This window comes from Delphinapterus leucas, chromosome 16 (genome assembly GCF_059928025.1).
Source record: "Delphinapterus leucas isolate spDelLeu-1000000601 "Yukka" chromosome 16, BTC_Dleu_Yukka2, whole genome shotgun sequence".
Taxonomy (NCBI): domain Eukaryota; kingdom Metazoa; phylum Chordata; class Mammalia; order Artiodactyla; family Monodontidae; genus Delphinapterus; species Delphinapterus leucas.
Genome location: NC_143144.1, coordinates 19,180,518 through 19,200,114, shown reverse-complemented (window position 1 = coordinate 19,200,114; position 19,597 = coordinate 19,180,518). Strand labels below are relative to the sequence as shown.

General features: G+C 39.6%; 1 protein-coding gene across 6 annotated transcripts in view; it reads right to left on the bottom strand.

Moving 5' to 3' along the window:
* REEP3 (receptor accessory protein 3) overlaps nucleotides 1–19,597 on the bottom strand; it is a 99,264-nt gene that overhangs the window by 16,029 nt on the left and 63,638 nt on the right. For all 6 annotated transcript variants that reach the window (XM_022560600.2, XM_022560601.2, XM_089897552.1 and 3 more), the window contains 3 exons: nucleotides 8,338–8,414; nucleotides 5,823–5,943; nucleotides 5,537–5,650 (listed from right to left, as the gene is read on the bottom strand). In XM_022560600.2, coding sequence (XP_022416308.1) covers nucleotides 5,537–5,650; nucleotides 5,823–5,943; nucleotides 8,338–8,414 — 312 coding nt within the window. The remainder of the gene's footprint in view (nucleotides 1–5,536; nucleotides 5,651–5,822; nucleotides 5,944–8,337; nucleotides 8,415–19,597) is intronic.

Sequence of the window (19,597 nt, the reverse complement as noted above, 5' to 3'; positions counted from 1 at the left end):
GAAACCATGGAGGACAGAAAGCACTGGGATGACATATTCAAAGTTTTGAGAGAAAAAGTTTCAAATGTGTATTCACTATCCAGCAAAACTGTCCTTTAAAGAACAAATTCAGACAAAGATTTTTAAAAACTAAGAATTTGTCACTAGCAGCCCTCCCCTATAACAAATACTAAAGGAAGTCATTCCAGCTGAAAGGAAAGGACGCTGGACAGTAAATATAATAGAACCCATGTGAAGAAATAAAGAGCACTGTAAAGGCTTCCCTGGTGGCGCAGTGGTTGAGAGTCCGCCTGCCGATGCAGGGGACACGAGTTCGTGCCCCCGGTCCGCGAAGAGCGGCTGGACCCGTGAGCCATAGCCGCTGAGCCTGCACGTCCGGAGCCTGTGCTCCGCAACGGGAGGGGCCACAACACTGAGAGGCCCGCGTACCGCAAAAAAAAAAAAAAAAAAAAAAATGAAGACAGGTTCTAGTCTGAGGAGGAAAATACGTGTGGAAAGAGCAGTCTTAGTCAATAAGTTGGAAGGGCGTTACCATCCACAAGGTAATTCTATATCCCAGTATTTTAGATCTTATTCTCTACAGAAATGTATGTACACTGTCTGTTAAAATTGGTCCTAAAAATCAAAGAGAAGGTAACAGAAAGATTATGATGAGAAAGCAAACGTCAAAGTAATTAAAAAGCATTCTGTAGAATATTTCACATCATTAGCAGAAGTGTTCCTGCCTTCAGGTAACTCTGAGTTCTCGGGGTTTGAATTTGGAGTCCAGAACATCCATTTAAGAAACTAAGAACACTGTAAGGGCTGACTGGGTGGGAGGGCTGGGACCAAACCTAACACATTCAAGCTCTGGAAAGAATCTTTCAGCTGAGAAGCAGCTTCCCGAGCTGGCCTCACACACAGCTCACTTATATCCAAGGGCACTAGAGAATCTGAATGTCTGCTCAAGTATCCAAGTCTACAGTTGGCATCTGTGCAAAAGGGACCCTGCATGTATGACTAATTCTAACTTCTTTATACCCAAACGATTCTGCCTTTGTTTAAATACTTCATATCCTGGTTATATATTACATTAAAGTTACTATATTTTGTGTTAAATAAGGGGAATTTACGGTGCTTATCAGCATCTTTGTATAAAACCTCAACCTATCCTCTTCACATTTTAAAATTAAGAATTCAAAAACATAATCAGCAATGCTTTATAATCTTACAAGCATACAAACAACCTTTTATGGAACAATTTTTATGATACTGTTCAATAATGAATAGCCATGAAGCTCTATTTCTTGTTGATCTTTGACATACTACATTATAACTGCAGATAGGGTCAGTCCCCAGTTTTTAGGGAAATGGCTTTTCCCTATGGACATTTAACACAATCTGATCAAGCCTAGAATGGAATTGATTGCATTTGCATTAAGTGAAAAATATATTTTAGTGGTTTTAAGATTAAAGCAATATATATTTATTGAGGAATGTTTGTAACAGAGAAAAATATAAAAAAGAAAGATTATTTGTAACCCATCACCCAAACTACCTATACATATTTATGTATTCTTTTAGCCTTTTCTGACTCATCATACTTTTAGAGCAGGGTTTCTCGACTTCAGCACTAACGCTATTTTGGGCTAGATAATTCTGTGTGTGTGTGGGGGATGCCATCCTGTGCCTTGTAGGATATTAAGCAGCATCCTTGTCCTCTACCTGAGATGCCACTGGCAGCACCCCCCTCTAACTTGTGACAACCCACAACGTCTCCAGACATTGCCAAATGTCCCTTGGAGGGCAAAACTGCCCCCAGTTGAGAACCATTGTTTTAGAGCATAAGGGGTTTTAGAAGTCAGTTTTTACCCCTGCATTTTACGGGTAAGAAAATAAATACTTAGAGAGATCAGTGCAGATGACTGCCCCAAATCTCACTGCTAATTAGTGGCAGAATCAGGGCTAAAAAATGCTGACAACTCAACTGCTATAGAATTCAACTTTCATTATAATATTGTGCTTTCCTAGATTGCAGAGAAAAAAATATGATCTTTCTTCTCCATTGTCTAAAGAAGTGCTCCCTTTTTAAATGGATGATACTAAGCAGCTGAATCTCCTCAAATCGTTTCACAAACAGAAAGCCATTAAAACAGACAGCAAGATGTCAGGATTTTTGACCTAATCATCATCATTTACAGTCAATAAGATTTCAGAAATTTTAACTTTAATACTCTCATTTCTGTGATAATTGATTTTTTATAATATCTGCCAAAGAATTCACCAAGAAGAGGCTGCCAAAGAAAATCCCCAGAGATGGTTAATACGACTAAAAGTGCTTTTCTTCATCTGTCCTTCGTCCGGCAGGAGTGTTGCTCATCTGTACAAAAGCCACTGGCATTTCTCGTGTGAAAGCTATGGGATGTTGAACATCCTCAGTAAGATCCTTGAAGCTCCTTCATATGCTTGTGCTTTGCTCAGCCAAAATAAACTTGTACACTGACCTTGGTAACAGATGCCTGGTAATGAGGTCACAGAACTGAGTAACATTTTCAGAAAATTGCTTTACGGTGTAATAAATGTTCTGATTAGATTCCTATTTTCATCTTTAACATGCTCAGGCGGTTCAACCTGGGGAAACTAGTCAGGGGTACTGCTGATCTTTAAAGGTCACACTGAGAGTCCAATATTTTTAGCCTGAAAGATATTTTTAACAAACCATATATTGCAAAAAAAAAAAAAAAAGTTTAATAATTCTCAAGTCTTTCTATTAGCTTTCTTGCAGTTTCTCCTTAAACTTGACCTATTTCCTATTTCAGCTTCAATTTACTCTTCGGTATGAAGTGTCTGGTTCAGTGATTCTTCCATCACACTGCCTTTCTTTGACATCTCCAGAGATGAAACTAATTTCCCCTGCTTTAAAATAGGCACAGTAAAACTTGAGGCAAATAGTGTTAACATTATGCTGTGTTCAGCATATTTAACGACTATTTCTAATGAATAAAATCCAGTATGGTTGATGCCAACATTCCTGTGCTCATGAGGAGAATGGTGAGGGTTGCCTCATACGGTGAGCTTGATAACAAAAGGATCACGAGATCACAAACAAAAGAGAGCATTCCAAAGTGAATTCAAATCACAGGATGTGTGTTTGATTGTTCTGCAGTGGTAACTTAGATGACTTTTATGATCTCTGTTTCCTGCCTTTGAAGTGGGGAGGTGGTTTTGATTTGTTAAATGTATAAATAAAAACAAACATTGAACAACAAAGAAGCCAGAGAAACACAGGTATAGAATTACTTTTATAGCCTTTCTACAGCAAAGTGTTTCTGTGAGACGATGCTTATTTTTATTTTATTTTTTTTGTCTGCACCGTGAGGCTTGTGGGATCTTAGTTCCCCAACCAGGCATTGAACCCTGGCCCTCGGCAGTGAAAGCGTGGAGTCCTAACCACTGCACCGCCAGGGAATTACCAGATAATGCTTATTTTCATAGTGGAGGGCAAGGGGTAGGCTCTAAGCAACCAAAGATGAGGTAAAATTTTCAGTTAGTGAATACAGACATTCAGCTTGACAGTAGTAGCCTGTGAGGGTAAGGACTGTATCTATTTTGTTCATTGCTGCATCCCAAGCACCTACCATACGGTAGTCATTAAATACATACATAGGGACTCCCCTAGAAGTCCAATGGGTAAGACTCTGGCTCCCAATGCAGGGGGCCCGGGTTCAATCCTTGGTCAGGGAACTAGATCCCACATGCTGCAACTAAGGCCGGGTGCAGCCTAAATAAATAAGTAAATAAATAAATATTAAAAAACATACATACATATAGATGTTAAATACATTAAATACATACATGTTGAATAAATATATCGGATGTTAAATACTGATGGCAGCAAAGTATGTATAAAATCAAAATAAATAAGAAGGGAACCAGGATAAGATAATCTAGTTGGAGCTTCTGATTCCTCACACAGAGTTTGGAAGTAGTAAGTCAAAATAAAATAAATATCCTACAAAATAGTGACAATATGTAGGGAGGTGTCTCACGGAGTCTGCAGGATTATAAACTATATTTAAGTGTTAAAGTGAAGAGAGCAAGGACTTCCCTAGTAGTGCACTGGTTAAGCCTGCCAAAGCAGGGGACGTGGGTTTGCACCCTGGTCCAGGAAGATCCCACATGCTGGGGTGGGGGTGGGGGCAGCAACTAGGCCCGTGCACCACAGCTACTGAGCCTGCGCACTATAGCCTGCAAGCCACAACTACTGAAGCCGGCGCGCCTAGAGCCCATGCTCCACTACAAGAGAAGCCACCGAGATGAGAAAGTCCACATACCGCAAAGAAGAGAGGACCCCGCTCGCCCACCGCAACTAGAGAAAGCCCGTGCACAGCAACGAAGACCCAATGCAGCCAAATAAAGAAAAAAAAAAGTAAAGAGGGCAAATGGGATTTGTGTGCTTCTATGTTTCCTAAAACAATGTTCTAAAATGACTATATTTTCTAAGCAATTTTTTTTTTCTAAGCAATTTTTGATGTCGAAAGTTAATTTTTTGCCATAGAATCACGATGAATGTTGCTTTTAAGTATGTAAAACTCAGAAAGCATCTTCTTTGGGGTGTAAATAAATACATGTACTTCATTTGTAAAGTTAAATGATGCTAAATTTTGTAACAAAAGAAAGCAAGAAGCCCTCGGTCCCCTTCTCTCCATCCCCCTGCAGGCAACCACTTTAAAACCTCTACTTTCATATACAGCAGATGAGGACTTTAGTTCTCTTCCACCTCATTTTCTCCTCCTCGCCATCCTCCCAATTGAGAAGTTAAGTCAATCATTGATGGTTACTTAGAAAGTCACACTCAGCACTTTCTGGATCTGAAACCTATTTTCCTTCCATACACTACACACCAAAACCAATTATGCTATGGTATTTAAAATAAACCACACTAATTACTACATGCAAAGAAATCCAAAAGCCATAATGCGAATTTTCACAGAAGGCATTCATTCCTTTGATAATTTGGCTTGCAAAACACAACACATGACATTAGTAATTGGCTAAGTAAAATCTTAAGTTTTAAGAACAGAAATTTTTCATGCCTTATTTTGAATAATCAGTTACCTCAAACTGGTTGAAGTATGGGTGCAGAAGTAAGCCAGAAATCCTACCAAGATATTGCCATGGAGAGAGAGAGGGAAAAAACACCAAAGACAGAGAAAGAAAGAATGGTCATCTTTACTAAAGGTGATTTACTCAAAACTATTTTAAGGTTATAAAGTAGGAAAATTATGACAAAATGACATTTTCCAGTATGTTTTACTTACTAACTAGCTCTCATTTTGTCATCAATTAAGAGTTTCAAAATATCCAACAATTATAGAAAACACATGTTAAAATGCCTTTAAAATAATCTACTTGTTTTTTTTTCTAGTATTACAAAAATAAACAGAAGGTAAATTTGTGCCAAAATTTTATAATGATCTGAAGTAAAAAGCCACCCTACTTTATTCATTGACAATGTGACACTGGATTAAAAAAAAAAAGGTAAATAAAAAATTACCTTCACTGCTGCAGTGACAGCAGCAGTAGCTGCTAAATTTAAACCTTGCCGCCCAAAGTTTACCATAGTCTCATAGCCTCGTTCCTTTGCTTGTACAATATAATCATCAATCTCCTAGAAAAAAAATCAAACCCATAAATATTAATTTTATTTAAAAAGAGTGTCAAGAAGCTGAAAACTGGGACTTTCCCCCTTAACATAATAGTTTCACTCACTTTATAGCATATAGCATGTGATGATATACATTTCTAATAAGTGATTTGTGGAAATAATCTGTATATCTTACCCTTTCCTTTGAAGAAAGTAGTGGATGAAGGAATTTTCTATATATTAAACTTGCTCCTTTGGTATAGGGAGAGAGCAGCCATATGACAAAAGCAATCTTAAGCTCATAGTACAGGGGGAACCTAACGAGAAAAAATTAGAAAAAAACGCCAGTGAAAATAAAGTACAGACCATGAGGAAATTGCAAAAAAACCTTTTTACAAAGTTCAGTCACTGGGTTAAGTTTTCACATGTAAAAAGTTGTGATCAGGGAAACAACCATGTTTGAATTGACAAAATCTCATTAACTATACAGATCAGAGCAACCTGACCCCTGGAGTGATTCACACCTTCTAGTACAAGATTGCTCCGTTTAGACAAGCACAGCCAAGCTGCCAAACTGACTGTGGCAGTTCAGAGAGGGCATTAATAGCATTTATAACTATGATAGTAAGGTACACCCACCCTGTCTGCAGAGCGTAGCTGTTATGGCATTACCTGGACACACCTCCAAGCATCAGGAGTCACCTTTATAAGCGCCAAGTGTACAGTGTTACACCATATACACATCTCCTTCCCTTAGGACTCCCAGAAAACGTCCCCTCCAATTTCATTTGGCCAGAACCGCAGCACTTGACAGACCTAAACTGTTCACTTGAAAGGAGAATGGAATTGCCATTGTGGTAACCTGGGAATTAGGGTAATATATCAATGCCCCTTCCCACTTGATTTTTCAGTGCCTTCTCGGTAGGCTGAATACACTTACTCAAGCAATGACCATGGCTTTAGCCATGTGACCTGCTTTGGGCAACAGAATGTGAGTGTGACATATGTCACATGCAAGGAGACGCTTTAAATGCCCTTTGACTCCCTCACCTCAACACCCCCAACCTCTTGCTTTCAACTTTTGCTTTTTGCCACGAGAACAGCTGCTTCTTCAGCCTTGGTCCTTGAACAAGAAGACACTTAAAACTGAGCTGAGCCCAGTAAAGTTGCAGCCAACCATTTGTCCTCATATAGCTTGAGCAAGAAATGAATGTTTGTTTTTCTAACCCATTGTGCTTTTCGGGTTGTTTGTTGCCACAGCAAAAGTTAACTAATACATCATGAGGAGACCAGCATCTTGTGGTACATGAAGTACTAAGATACATGATAAAAAAAAAAATCTGGGCTCTTCTGATGAGACAGATGGGCAGGCGGCAGTGAGGAATGACTCTTGTGTAGTCTACAAAGGGTCTCTGCAGTGCAGTTACAGAGGAGTTTCTGGACTATCATTGCTCGTGGTAAGCATTTTCTACGTTGTTTACTTTTTAATAGTGTATATGTGCTACATCTGTAATCAGGAAAAAAAAAATAGAAGTCTTTAAAGAGAGAGCATTGAAATTTAAGAGACCTAGTATGGCTTGGAATCTGTGTTCTGCCACTTAAAAACAAACAAACAACCCTCCCCAAACCCCTACACCAAAACATAACAGGTAAATAAATGAGCTGTGGGACAGAGGAAGAGAAAGATCAATGCAGATACAGAGAAGTTGAAAAATAAAGGCAGGTCGTTAAGAACATTTAAGTCTGATGACTCCTGTTTTTTCCTAGCAATCCAATGTGACCTAGTGTGCTATGAGAATATGATGAGAATAGCAAAGTCAGAAAGACAGCTTAAGCAGAGGACAGTTAAATGTTTGAAACAGATGCAGGAGGGAATGGAAGTAGCCACTGACCAAAAGCAAGTAAAAGGAATCGTGACTTTCAAACTGATACCAATATGAGCAGCTGATTGATTTTTTTCAGCTCAACTGGTAGCCTGGGTAAAGAAGCAAAGAAAAGCAATTGTTGGGCTAATTTAGGATGAAGGTTTGTGCAGCAAAGGCGGTTGAAGATAGTGGCAAGGTAGTAAAAGTTTAAAGAGCTTGAAAGGAGGATTTCTCCCAAGTGATGGAAAGGTATAGATGGAAATACACTACTGAAATACAGCACAAGGAGATTCAAGTTGTTCCATTAAGTATTGCTCCTCAGTAAAATGTTAAATCCTCGAGGATATAAACATGCTTTAATTTTGCCCCATGCTGTTTGGAATAGAGCAGTCAAGGAGCTGGTGTTGGGGGGTGTTTCTGTGTGGATTTGACATCATCCAGTTTGAATGTTTGTAGATGAGACTTTTAAGGATGGGGAGGGAGCGCTAAAACCAGATGCTGTGGGCTTCAAAAGAGGAGTCGTTTAGGAAGTAATCAAGAAAAAATAGTCTGAAGTCATCAGTGTGGAAAAAAGATAACGACAACCAAGTTTTCTCTATTCCAAGGTAGTGGGAGGTGTGTGGGAGATGGGCAGGGAGTGGCATGTGGGGAGGATGAGCCGCCTTCACCTGGGGGATTTCAAAAGGAAAGTAATGTTCTTGTGGGGAACCCACATGAAGAAAATGATACAATGGATAATTAGGTAGACTGATCAAATTCACTCAGTTAACAGCCAGAGCAGGATAAGAACTCAGGACACCTGATTAAGAGTCTATAGTCTGGCCTTTTGTTAACATTAGAACTTACCAAGCAACTGTCTGATCTGCTACTGTTTCAGTCACAGTATAGAGAGCAAAGACAATCCAGTACATCATCCATCGAACCTGTAAAACAATAAAAATATGTATGAAATAATAGACCAAAGTTATCTGCAACTCTGAAAAACTGTATATATCATACATAGTATGTTGGATTAAATGCAGAAGGCGATGATTTAATTCTCAACAGGTTTTATGCCTGAGTTTCTCACATCACTACATCAGTAGTCTTGGGATATAAGAATCAAAGAATAACAAATCTCTAGGCTTTGATACAATATAATGTAGGAACCGAAATGAGAGAATTGAAAAAATAGGACATGTTTTTCTTAACTGGAGGAAAATTCTTTAAAAGATCTTATCTACATGCTCCCTTATGAAGATTACTAGCTATTTAATTATTATACAAATCATATAGTATATATATGATATGACCACATTTAATCTTTATTAGTCTTTTAAATTTTGCATTCCTTATTTCTCAATATATAAACTATTCGGAAACCAAAGAACAATCCTGGGTTTGTTACACCCATAATGCTAGTCACCCACTTTGCAAGTCTAAGGTTAGTGTCTTCTTCCTCTTGCCCTAAATACAAGCCTGTAATCTTTCACACATCCTTTTCCTTCTACTCCAATACCACAAGAGTAGTTGCAATAGACCAAATGTTTGTGTCCCCTCAAAATTCATATGCTGAAATCCTAACCCTGAATGTGTACTAGAAGGTGGGGCCTTTGGGAGGTTTTTAGGTCATGAGGGTAGTGTCCTCATGAACGTGAATGGTGTCCTTATAAAAGAGACCCCAGAGAGCTCTCTCTGCTCTTCCACCATGTGAGGACATAGCAAGAAGATGGCCATCATAAACCAGGAAGTGGGCCCTCACCAGACATGGGGTCTGCTGGCACTTTGATCTTGGACTTCTCAGCCTCTTAAACTGTGAGAATAAATTTCTGTTGTTTATAAACCACCTAGACTATGGTATTTTTGTTATAGCAGCCTGAAAGAACTAAGACAGTAGTTCAGGACATCTTTACCTCTTGCCTGGAATAGAGCATCCTAAAAGGTCCTCAAGACTCTGGTATCTCTGTACCAATCCTTTTCATGGAATGCTGCCATATTAATTTTATCTTGAACTCATTCTCACAAATGAGTGAGAATATACCTTTCCACCTTCCTAAGCACAGAGACTCTCATCTCTCATGTAGGTTGGATTTTCCTTAAGGGTTAAAATATCTGCTTTTCAACCTAGGTGTCCATCGATAGATGAATGGATAAAGAAGATGTGGTACATATATACAATGGAATATTACTCAGCCATAAAAAGAAACAAAATTGAGTTATTTGTAGTGAGGTGGATGGACCTAGAGTCTGTCATACAGAGTGAAGTAAGTCAGAAAGAGAAAAACAAATACCGTATGCTAACACATATATATGGAATCTAAAAAAAAAAAAGGTTCTGAAGAACCTAGGGGCAGGACAGGAATAAAGATGCAAACGTAGAGAATGGACTTGAGGACACGGGGAGGGGGAAGTGTAAGCTGGGACGAAGTGAGAGAGTAGCAGCGACATATATACACTACCAAACGTAAAATAGCTAGCTAGTGGGAAGCAGCCACGTAGCATAGGGAGATCAGCTTGGTGCTTTGTGACCACCGAGAGGGGTGGGATAGGGAGGGTGGGAGGGAGGGAGACGCAAGAGGGAGGGGATATGGGGATATATGTATATATGTATAGCTGATTCACTGTGTTATACAGCAGAAACTAACACAACATTGTAAAGCAATTATACTACAATAAAGATGTAAAAAAAAAACCCCTCCACTTTCTCAATAATATAATAATGGCTAACAATAATACACAAAACCATGACAACCATAGGCCAGCGACTGTACTAAGTGCATCGCATATATTAATTCACTTATCCCCACAACATTATGAAGTAGAAAACATAATTACATGATTATATGGGAACGGTGGCAGAGAGAGGTAAAATGACTTATTCAAGCTGCCCGACTCTGGAATTGGTGCTATTAACCAATTTTGCCACGTACAGAAAGAAATGTGAGGAATTGCTGAATGCGAGGTCCAAGAATAACCACTACTTCCCTTGTTCTCATCCCAATAAGATGACAAAAAAACAAAAATTAGGTCTCTATAATTAGCTAGAAAATTGACCTATTTAGTTTTAATACAGATGCTTGTTTGGGTATTCCATAAACAATAAGGAACTATAACTCAGATAGCTTTAACAGTTTTCTATGTTCATGCAGAAATCAATTAATAATAGCCAAGAAAAACTTTTGAAGCAATTTGTTGTGACATATGCGTAATAATTTACCCAAGAGCTTAGAAAATTGCCTGAAGCAAATAGTAGGGCACATTATCTCTATTTAAAATACAACGAAATTGATTTATAAGATTATCATCTCAAATTAAAAAAGAAAGTTAGACCAAATATTCTCTTTAGTTTTTCACTTTTCATAAGTTATCTTAAATCCCTCACTGCTGCCAGTTCCAAGCTTTTGTCCCAATATGGGGATTTTCTTCCAGGGCTAAAACCCTGTGTGTTTTTTCTCCCCGCCCCTTTCTATTTAAAGGAAGGTGAGGCTCTCACATGAGTTCGTTCATTTAGCTTTTCCAAATCAAACAGTAATTTAGTACTCTTACCATTCAACTGTATTCACAAGGTTATCCCCTCAAAAAGAAATGAAGAAAAAAAGCCCCTGCAAACAAAACAACGCACTTTCACTGAGCTAGAAGGGACCTTGGTGGCGATCAAGTTTTTTGAACTACATAAGCCTTTATTGAAAAAAATTGTAAAACAATTACAAAAAACCCAGCTCTGGTTGGTCCTCCCATTCTACCCACCGTCGGACTCTTGAGGAAACTCCAAGAAACCCTACTGCTCCATGGGGCAGAGTTCGAAAATAAGTAACCTGGCAAACTCCTCTCATTTTACTGAGGGCCAAAGTAAGCACGTTGTGCAAGGTCGCCAAGCCGGGAAATGGGCGCAGGAGGGCACAGTCTACTTTGAAGCCTGAACCAGGCAGATTTTCAAACAAGCAGCTGCCATCAGACCAATCTTTTCAGCTCTCTCTTCCCTCTCCGGTACTCAGCCTGGGGATTTCGGTGTAAACTTTACCACCTTCTTTCCTGGGAAAGTGGCGGCTTGAGTTAAATGGTCTCTCTCATAGGAACTTTAGGAAACTTTCAGAAAAATAAATGATTTAAGTCAACGCTTGTTATTTTTCATTATTTTACTATTTCACAACCGTCATTATGGTTGTGATCTTCCAAATGGATAACAACGATAAAAAATACCCCACAGGGTTTCCCTGGTGGCGCAGTGGTTGAGAGTCCGCCTGCCGATGCAGGGGACACGGGTTCGTGCCCCTGTCCGGGAAGACCCCACATGCCACGGAGCGGCTGCGCCCGTGAGCCATAGCCGCTGAGCCTGCGCGTCCGGAGCCTGTGCTCCGCAACGGGAGAGGCCACAGCAGTGAGAGACCCGCGTACCGCAAAAAAACAAAAAAACAAAAAAACCCGAAAAAACAACAACCCACAAATAGTCATAATTTACCCGTTAATAGGGTTGAATAGAGGTGAAAGGAACTGCACAGATAGCTAATGTTTGGTGATACTCCCTGAAAGACTACTTCTCAAATAGACTAGAGCTGCTACAGTCCCACAGGTTTCAAAAGCACTCTGGCTTCAGTAAAGTCAAGTGTTAATTCAGTTTTCAAATTCATTTTAAACCCCACCAAATAAATAAGTACTTTCACGTATATAATGTTTATCTCTAAAAAGAAAAAATTTATTTAGGTTGTGAGAATATGCAATAATGCCAAAAATTAAAAAAGGGAGAAAAGAAGAAAAAGAAGGCTCTATCTTTTTAGTTAAAAAACAACAACAAACTATATACTCAATAGGGTATTCCTAGACATTTTCCTGAGGTATCGGCTACAATTTTATATAAGCAAAACTCCATGGTTCTAATTTATCTTTAATGAATATATTCTTTGACAATCTGCTCTCATAAACTTATGGATTTTTTTTGTTGTCCTCATTAGAAAGATGGACCTTAAATATAGTTGAGTTGAGGTAATAATTAAATGAATTCAATGAGTGTGTGTTATTCACAGGAACAAGCACAAAGAAAGTTAACCTTGAAAAGATATTGCTTTCTTTTTTCTGTTAATGGTTGGGATTTTATACCAAATGATTACTCAGCAAAGCTTTCATTAAAACTATACCTCAAGGCTGCTCAGCCTACTGTTTAAGGTCTAGCCCAAAGGAAATAACAGAAAGAAGTCAAGGAGAGAAAGAAAAGAAGGAAGGAAGAAAGGAAGGAAGGAAGAAAGAAGGAAGGAGGGAGGGAGGGAGGGAGGGAGGGAGGGAAGGAAGGAAGGAAGAAAGAAAAAAGAGCAAGTCACAAAATTAGAATTATAAATATGTGGAGATAAAATATTCTTTAGATCGACAGAAAACATCAATAACAAAATGCAATACTAAAACAAAAAACTAGTAGGAAAACAACCACACTGATAATCTTATGACTGTATATAACCAAATATAATAGAAATAAGTGTCATTAAAATGTTATGCAAATAAAAGACTGTAACTTAAAAGGTAACTGTAATAAACCACAATCTACCTTTAAAATTACTGGAAAAAAAATTGATGTTCTTAAGATAGTGGGAACAAGTACTATTTCTTTCCAGTTCAGAAACAATTGGTAAAATTGACAAAACTGTTTAGATATCTTCATGAGAACAATGAGTAATAAGAAAGCTACTCAGCTTTTTCTTAAAATTCTCTGATTCCAGGGAATTGAATTATCCAGCAAGGTGGAGCTTATACCTGTAAGCACTAAGATGGACACACACACACATCCTACTTTTGATTAATCTTTCATATCAAACATAATTTAGACTATTCCTAAGGACTCAGGTGGGCTCATTATATATAACACTCATTGACACAACTGTAGCAAACCCTACCTACTTCACATCATGGGAATAGAAACAGGAATATAACAGCTTCTGTCCTCAAGGAGTTAACATTTTACTGGGGAGAAAAACAGGTAAATAACAGTGATTTTAAAAATGTTCTTCTGTTTTTACTACATTAGATGCCCTAGTTCCCAGTATGAGTCAAGAGCACAAGTTTGAGGAAAGCTTATTAAAGGGACTATTTATAAAGTTGTGGGTGAGGTTCAGGAAAACCAACAAAGGATAGTAGTTCACCCTTGAGCTAGAGACAGCAGGAACTGACGTTATCCCCTTGGTGTGAAGAAGGGAGGACAGGGAAGGGTTTCATGGGATCCAGACAGGGTAACCGTAGGGGAGAGCTGTAGCCTCAGGTAGACAGTCACAGCCAACCTGCGGTGGCAGGGAGACCAGTACTCCGACTGCACGCTCACCCTGCCACCTGATCTTCTGCAGGAGCCTCTCATGAGCCAAACCCAAAGGGAAGTCAGACATAATGCAGCCTGTAAGGATCGGCCTCCTGGGCCCCAAGTGAGGCAGAGCAAGGTGGAGCGTGGGGAAGAAACTCCCCGGGAGGGGCAGGTGGTAGGTCCCAGCACTATTCAGCCTGTTCGCTCTTGGAAACATATCAGGAATCAAAGTCATTTCTCACCCCTTCCACAGACACCTCCCCAGGGCACATGACCATCATCTCCTGTCTGGATTATCCCTATAGCGTCCTAACTGATCGCTCTGCTTTTTTGGGTCTTTTGCACACATCACTGAGTGTCTCCTTAACGAGCAGGTCATTCCTTTGCTCAAACCCCTCCGATGACCCCCCTCAGGATTCTTACCTCAGCCTACAAGGCCCTGTGGATCTGGCACCTCAGCTGCCTCTCTGGCCTCATCTTCTCCTCTTCCTCCTTCCCTTGTTCTACTCCAGTCACATGGGCCCTTTACTGTCCTTCCTGTGTACAGTAATGTTCCTGCCTCAGGGCCTTAGTACATGCTATTTCCTTGTTGAAATGCTCTTCCCTCAGTTTCTCACTTGCTTCAGGTCTCTGCTCAAATATTTATCCAAGAGGCCTTTCCTGACCACTTGTTTAAAAAAACAATGTCGTTCTAACTCCCTTATCATGACTTATTTTTCTCTTTAGCACATATCACATATCATAGACACATCTAACAAATATTCAATTTTTTTTCCTGCCTTTCCTTACTAGAATGTAAACTCCAAGAGGACAAAGACTTTCATTTTTTTCACTACTACATTTTTTTCACTACTAAATCCTCTGCGCCTGCAATTCATAAACATATGAATTGTTGCATGAATATGGGGCTGCACAGAGCTTAGTGTGCTCCTTTACGTCAGGACTGCAAAAGGCTGGACAGTAGACAAGAGGTAAAGACATGACAATTAAATATAGAGGAGTCTTTTAAGAGACCTGGTTTAAAAAGAAAAAAAGGGGAAATAAAAAATAGCAGGAGGCAAAAGGAAAGCATGTGTACAGCCTCAAGGACTGAACATTTTACTGGAGAGATAATGAGATTCAAATTATGAGAAAGCAGGAATACTTAATGGAACAAGATCTTGAATGAGACAGACAAGAATAATATTAGAAAGAAGAGTGGGATCAAGAAAGAAGCAGGGGGACTTCCCTGGTGGCACAGTGGGTAAGACTCCACACTCCCAATGCAGGGGACCCAGGTTCGATCCCTGGTCAGGGAACTAGATCCCACATGCATGCCGCAACTAGGCGTTCACATGCCACAACTAAGAAGCCCACGTGCCACAACTAAGACCCGGCGCAACCAACCAACCAACCAACCAAATAAATAAATAAATAAATGTTTAAAAAAATAGAAAGAAAGAAACAGGGATGCATCTTCCTCTGGGATAGAAGGAAAAGAAAAGAAGAGTGGCCATGTTGGGAAGAGGGCTGAAGTGGTTCATAGTTGAGGACCTCTATCTTTACTCTGCAGTAGGAGGGCAGGTCATCTTTTAAGGCTGGGGATGGGTGGGAAGGAGAGTGGACTTGAAAAGAGTAGTAAAGGTTTTTGCAAGTTGTCTATATGGATGGAAAAACACCTGCCTAGTGTAGAGATGGAAGAGGTTATGTGACCAAGGATGCTCTCCACTGCTCTGGGTGTCAGAGCTAGGGGGCTGCAAAGAAAGGTCTAGGATGGTGAAACAAGACAGGTGTGGAGGTGACAGCTTGCTGTCCATAAAAAGACAGAATAACGGATTGGCGGCTGGGGAGTGGCCCAGCCAGGGCCGTGCTTCTCAGTCTAACCTCTGAGGAAGGGCCACGTGTCCTGTTCTCACCGACAGAATCTTAGCTGAGGCTTTTGAGTAGGGCTGGGTCTCCCCCACAGGCTCTCTCCCTTCCTGTGGCTGGGAGGGCAGGGGGCAGAGCAACCTTGGAATCTATTTGTTCAAGATGGGCAGGGCCCTAGTTCTTACACGGTTGCTTGAGAAGCATTTCTTGCTGAAGTCAACACTAACCTGGACCGTTGTGTGAGAGGAAAACATTTCTGTATTCCCTCAGCCGTTGCATTTTTTCCCGCATTTTGTAATTATAGCAGCTTAGCCTACCCTAATATAAAAGGCTATCCTCTAGTCTCTATGGAGAGTGAGAGAGCAAGGCCATAGTAGCCACGGTTCCAGAACTAGGTGGACATTGGCCACAGTGCCATTGGCTGCCATCTGTGACATAGCTAATGCCCTGGTTGGCAGTGATGGGTGCTATTACCACAGTGATCTGGAAATGGAGAAGAGGACTTTCCTTTTAAGAAACTCTGGCTGAGATATCCCCAGGGGACTCTCAGAAGTATTGGGGAAGAAACTGGAGGATAGGCAAGATTGATATTCTCATGCAGCAGACTGGGGCAGAGTCAGAGAAATACTATTTCAAATTACTATTGTGATCCTTTGGCAAGTGTGGCTTCTATCTGGGTGAATTTGTTATCATTTGTATTGTCAGTATATGTGACTTAAGGCAATCCGCTGCTACTTTCAGTAGGCCAAGGAATCAGATAAATAAGCTTGTTAGAAATATACATAAAGTTTAAAGTCATTATATTCTGAGTGGTAGGCCAAGATATCCAAAAAATAAAATGCATAAAAGTCGGTGGGAAGACTACATGAAAAAAGTTGTTCAATGGTCTATTCTGCCTACTTTGCTTTGTTTTCTTTCCCAGGAGTATACCTAATGCCTACTACAGTACCTGGTACAAAATAAATGCTCAAAAATATTTATTTAAAGAATTAGTGACCTGGGCTAACTTATAAGCAAGAATATAATTTCCATTTTCCCGAAGTATTTGGTAATAAAGTTCTTTTGAAGTGGTCACAATGAAATGGCAATCACTTATCAATTTTGGGACACTTTACCCACTATATGTTTCATTACTAGAGAAATGTGATGAATGTTTTAATTAAAAATAAAATATTTATAAATAAAAGATTACTCAAATAGAATGTTAAAATCATTTAAATATCAAAATGAATTTATTTTCTAAGAAAATGTACTCCTGTAATTAGGCAAGTTCTTCTGAAAATTATGGAGTCAACTGTGATATAAATAAAACCATAGTATCTAAAATTACATTCTGGTTTACATAGTGCATGGATCAGATTATCCTACTTAACAAGCCAGCACTTGCTTTATTACTCAAAATCCATAAGGCTTTTATAAAGACTTAGCATTTCGGAAACCCAGACAGTCATGTGATAGTGTTCTTGCTTTACTCTCTGAAAGGAATTAGGATAGTTTAAGCCTGAGTGAATACTGTAAAATGAATGTACTCATAGGCTAAATTTACTATCAAAAGACCATGCTCCATTCAATAGGTATGCATCTACCTACCCCTGATGCCAAAAGAAAAGTAGGCCTCATTTCATGGGCTTTAAACATTTTTCAACAAAACAAGTTTTTATGATTTAACATTCTTAGACAAAATTTTTAATGAAATTGATTTAGATCCCAGGACAAACAAATAAAGCAAACAAAAAGTAAACTGTGACTGTAAAATAATCCTCATGATTTCCATCACGGAAGTTGAGACCAATGCACAGGCATATTTATATACGGGAATATCATGTTCTGGTGGGAGGCTCGTTGCTATAGATTTGCAAGAGTTATGGAATAGTGGTTAGGGCATATTAATTAAAAAGCATTTTTCTTAAATTGTATCTTTATATAAGTTTCTTGCTATGCTATGAGCATTGTGATATTATGACAGCAATGACATTAACAATGATGTATGTTAAATCAGTGGTCCCCAGCCTTTTTGGCGCCAGGCACCGGTTTCGTGGAAGGCAATTTTTCCACGGAGGGGGGTGGGGGATGGTTCAGGCAGTAAAGCGACCGACGGGCAGCGGTGGGGAGCGACGGGTAGCGGCAGATGGAGCTTCGCTCGCTCACCCGCCGCTCACCTCCTGCTGTGCGGCCAGGTTCCTAACAGGCCGTGGACCGGTACCGGTCTGCTGCCTGGGGGTTGGGGACCCCTGTGTTAACAGATATAACTGTACTAAATGATACTTGCACGATGAAAGAAAAAGGTGATATATTAATTTGACAAATATTACTCAGAGCCTATTACAAACAAAACCCATTGACATAAAATAGTCATAAACCTAGATGTCAAGGCATTCCTACCCCCAAGAAGCTTTCATGGGAGGGATGAGTAAAAGAAGACATATAAAAGGATAATAATAAGCGATCACTGGCACTTGTGTGTTGGATCCAGCATATAACTACTAATATTTTTTATATATTATATATTCATTTGCCTTGTATGAATGAAATTTCTTCATTTCCAAAGGAAAGCCTTCCCTAACTGCCTCTACCGCTCTCCAAAGGTCATATATAATTTTTGTGCACGCTACTTTCTCTTTGTGGCGTATCTGTGAAACGGTTTGTATAACATCTGTCTCTGCTTTTTGACCCTAACAACCAATAGGGACTGAAATTGTCTTGCTCATCATCATGTTCCCAGGACCTAGCACCCCTGTGCCTAGTAAAGCAAAAACAGGGGGAGCCTTTTACTTAACAGTTTCTTAATTTTAAGATCTGAATTGATGTAAGATTCAAACAAGTAACTCTGGACTGCAAACAGCAATTTATAACATACAGCATAGTCTATTTTGTCAAAGTTGTTTTCAAAGTTTTCAGAGATTAAACAACTTTCCAATGTCTCTTAATTTCAGATTCTTTGAATTATAAAGCAATTAATGCTTGTTTTTAAGAAAAAATGAAAAATTACACATGCCTAATGATTTCAATTATAACCACACTAAGTAAATCCAGGGCATAAAATGCTAAAATATGCTTCACTGGAAAAAAATATCCTTGCTGAGGCTGAAAAGAAATAAACACTGCTGAATTTCAGACCACCCAAAGAGAATTTTATTTTCCAACCATTATTAGTTATTCCCTTAAGTCAGTTCACCTAAAACACTCATTCTATACCACATTTCAGAGACCACAGACAGATCTTCTAATAGAGATTTCTTTAGAAACAGTATAGAGTTGAAAAGATTTCTCCTGTTTCACTAACATTATGCAATAATTTGGTTACTTCATAATGATTTTTCCCCATTAAAAACAAAGGAACAAAATGTGAGAAATCAAATAGAAAAACTCCCTCTTTTATCCAACCCAGATGGCTCAATTATGGGATTCTTCCCAGAGCTGTGCTAAGTTAGAAGCATGCTTGAAAATAAGCTAGTTGAATTTCAATCCACAGTGAATAAGACCTTGGTTGAAATAGTTTTTTTTTTTTCTTCTTTAAAAAAAGGGAGGGGCTTTCCTGGTGGCGCAGTGGTTGAGAGTCCACCTGCCGATGCAGGGGACACAGGTTCGTGCCCTGGTCCGGGAAGATCCCACATGCCGTGTAGCGGCTGGGCCTGTGAGCCATGGCCGCTGAGCCTGCGTGTCCGGAGCCTGTGCTCCGCAACGGCAGAGGCCACAACAGTGAGAGGCCCGCGTACCGCAAAAAAAATAAAAAAAGAGGGAGCATGCGTTGGAGGTGAATATGTTAGACTAGGACCGATTTGGACCTCCTTGGCTTTGGGGTACTTCTTCCCCCATTGACCCACTGTCTTCACTTTATAGCTTTCCAGGACTTGGATGTTTGGGAATCGGTTATACTTTCAGATGCTGAACTTGCAGCAACATGGTTTACCTGCCCTTTCCAGACGTCACTGACGAAGACCTCACAGAATATCCTGTTGTTCTGAGGAAGAAAACCTCACATTATACAGATGTATCTGGTGT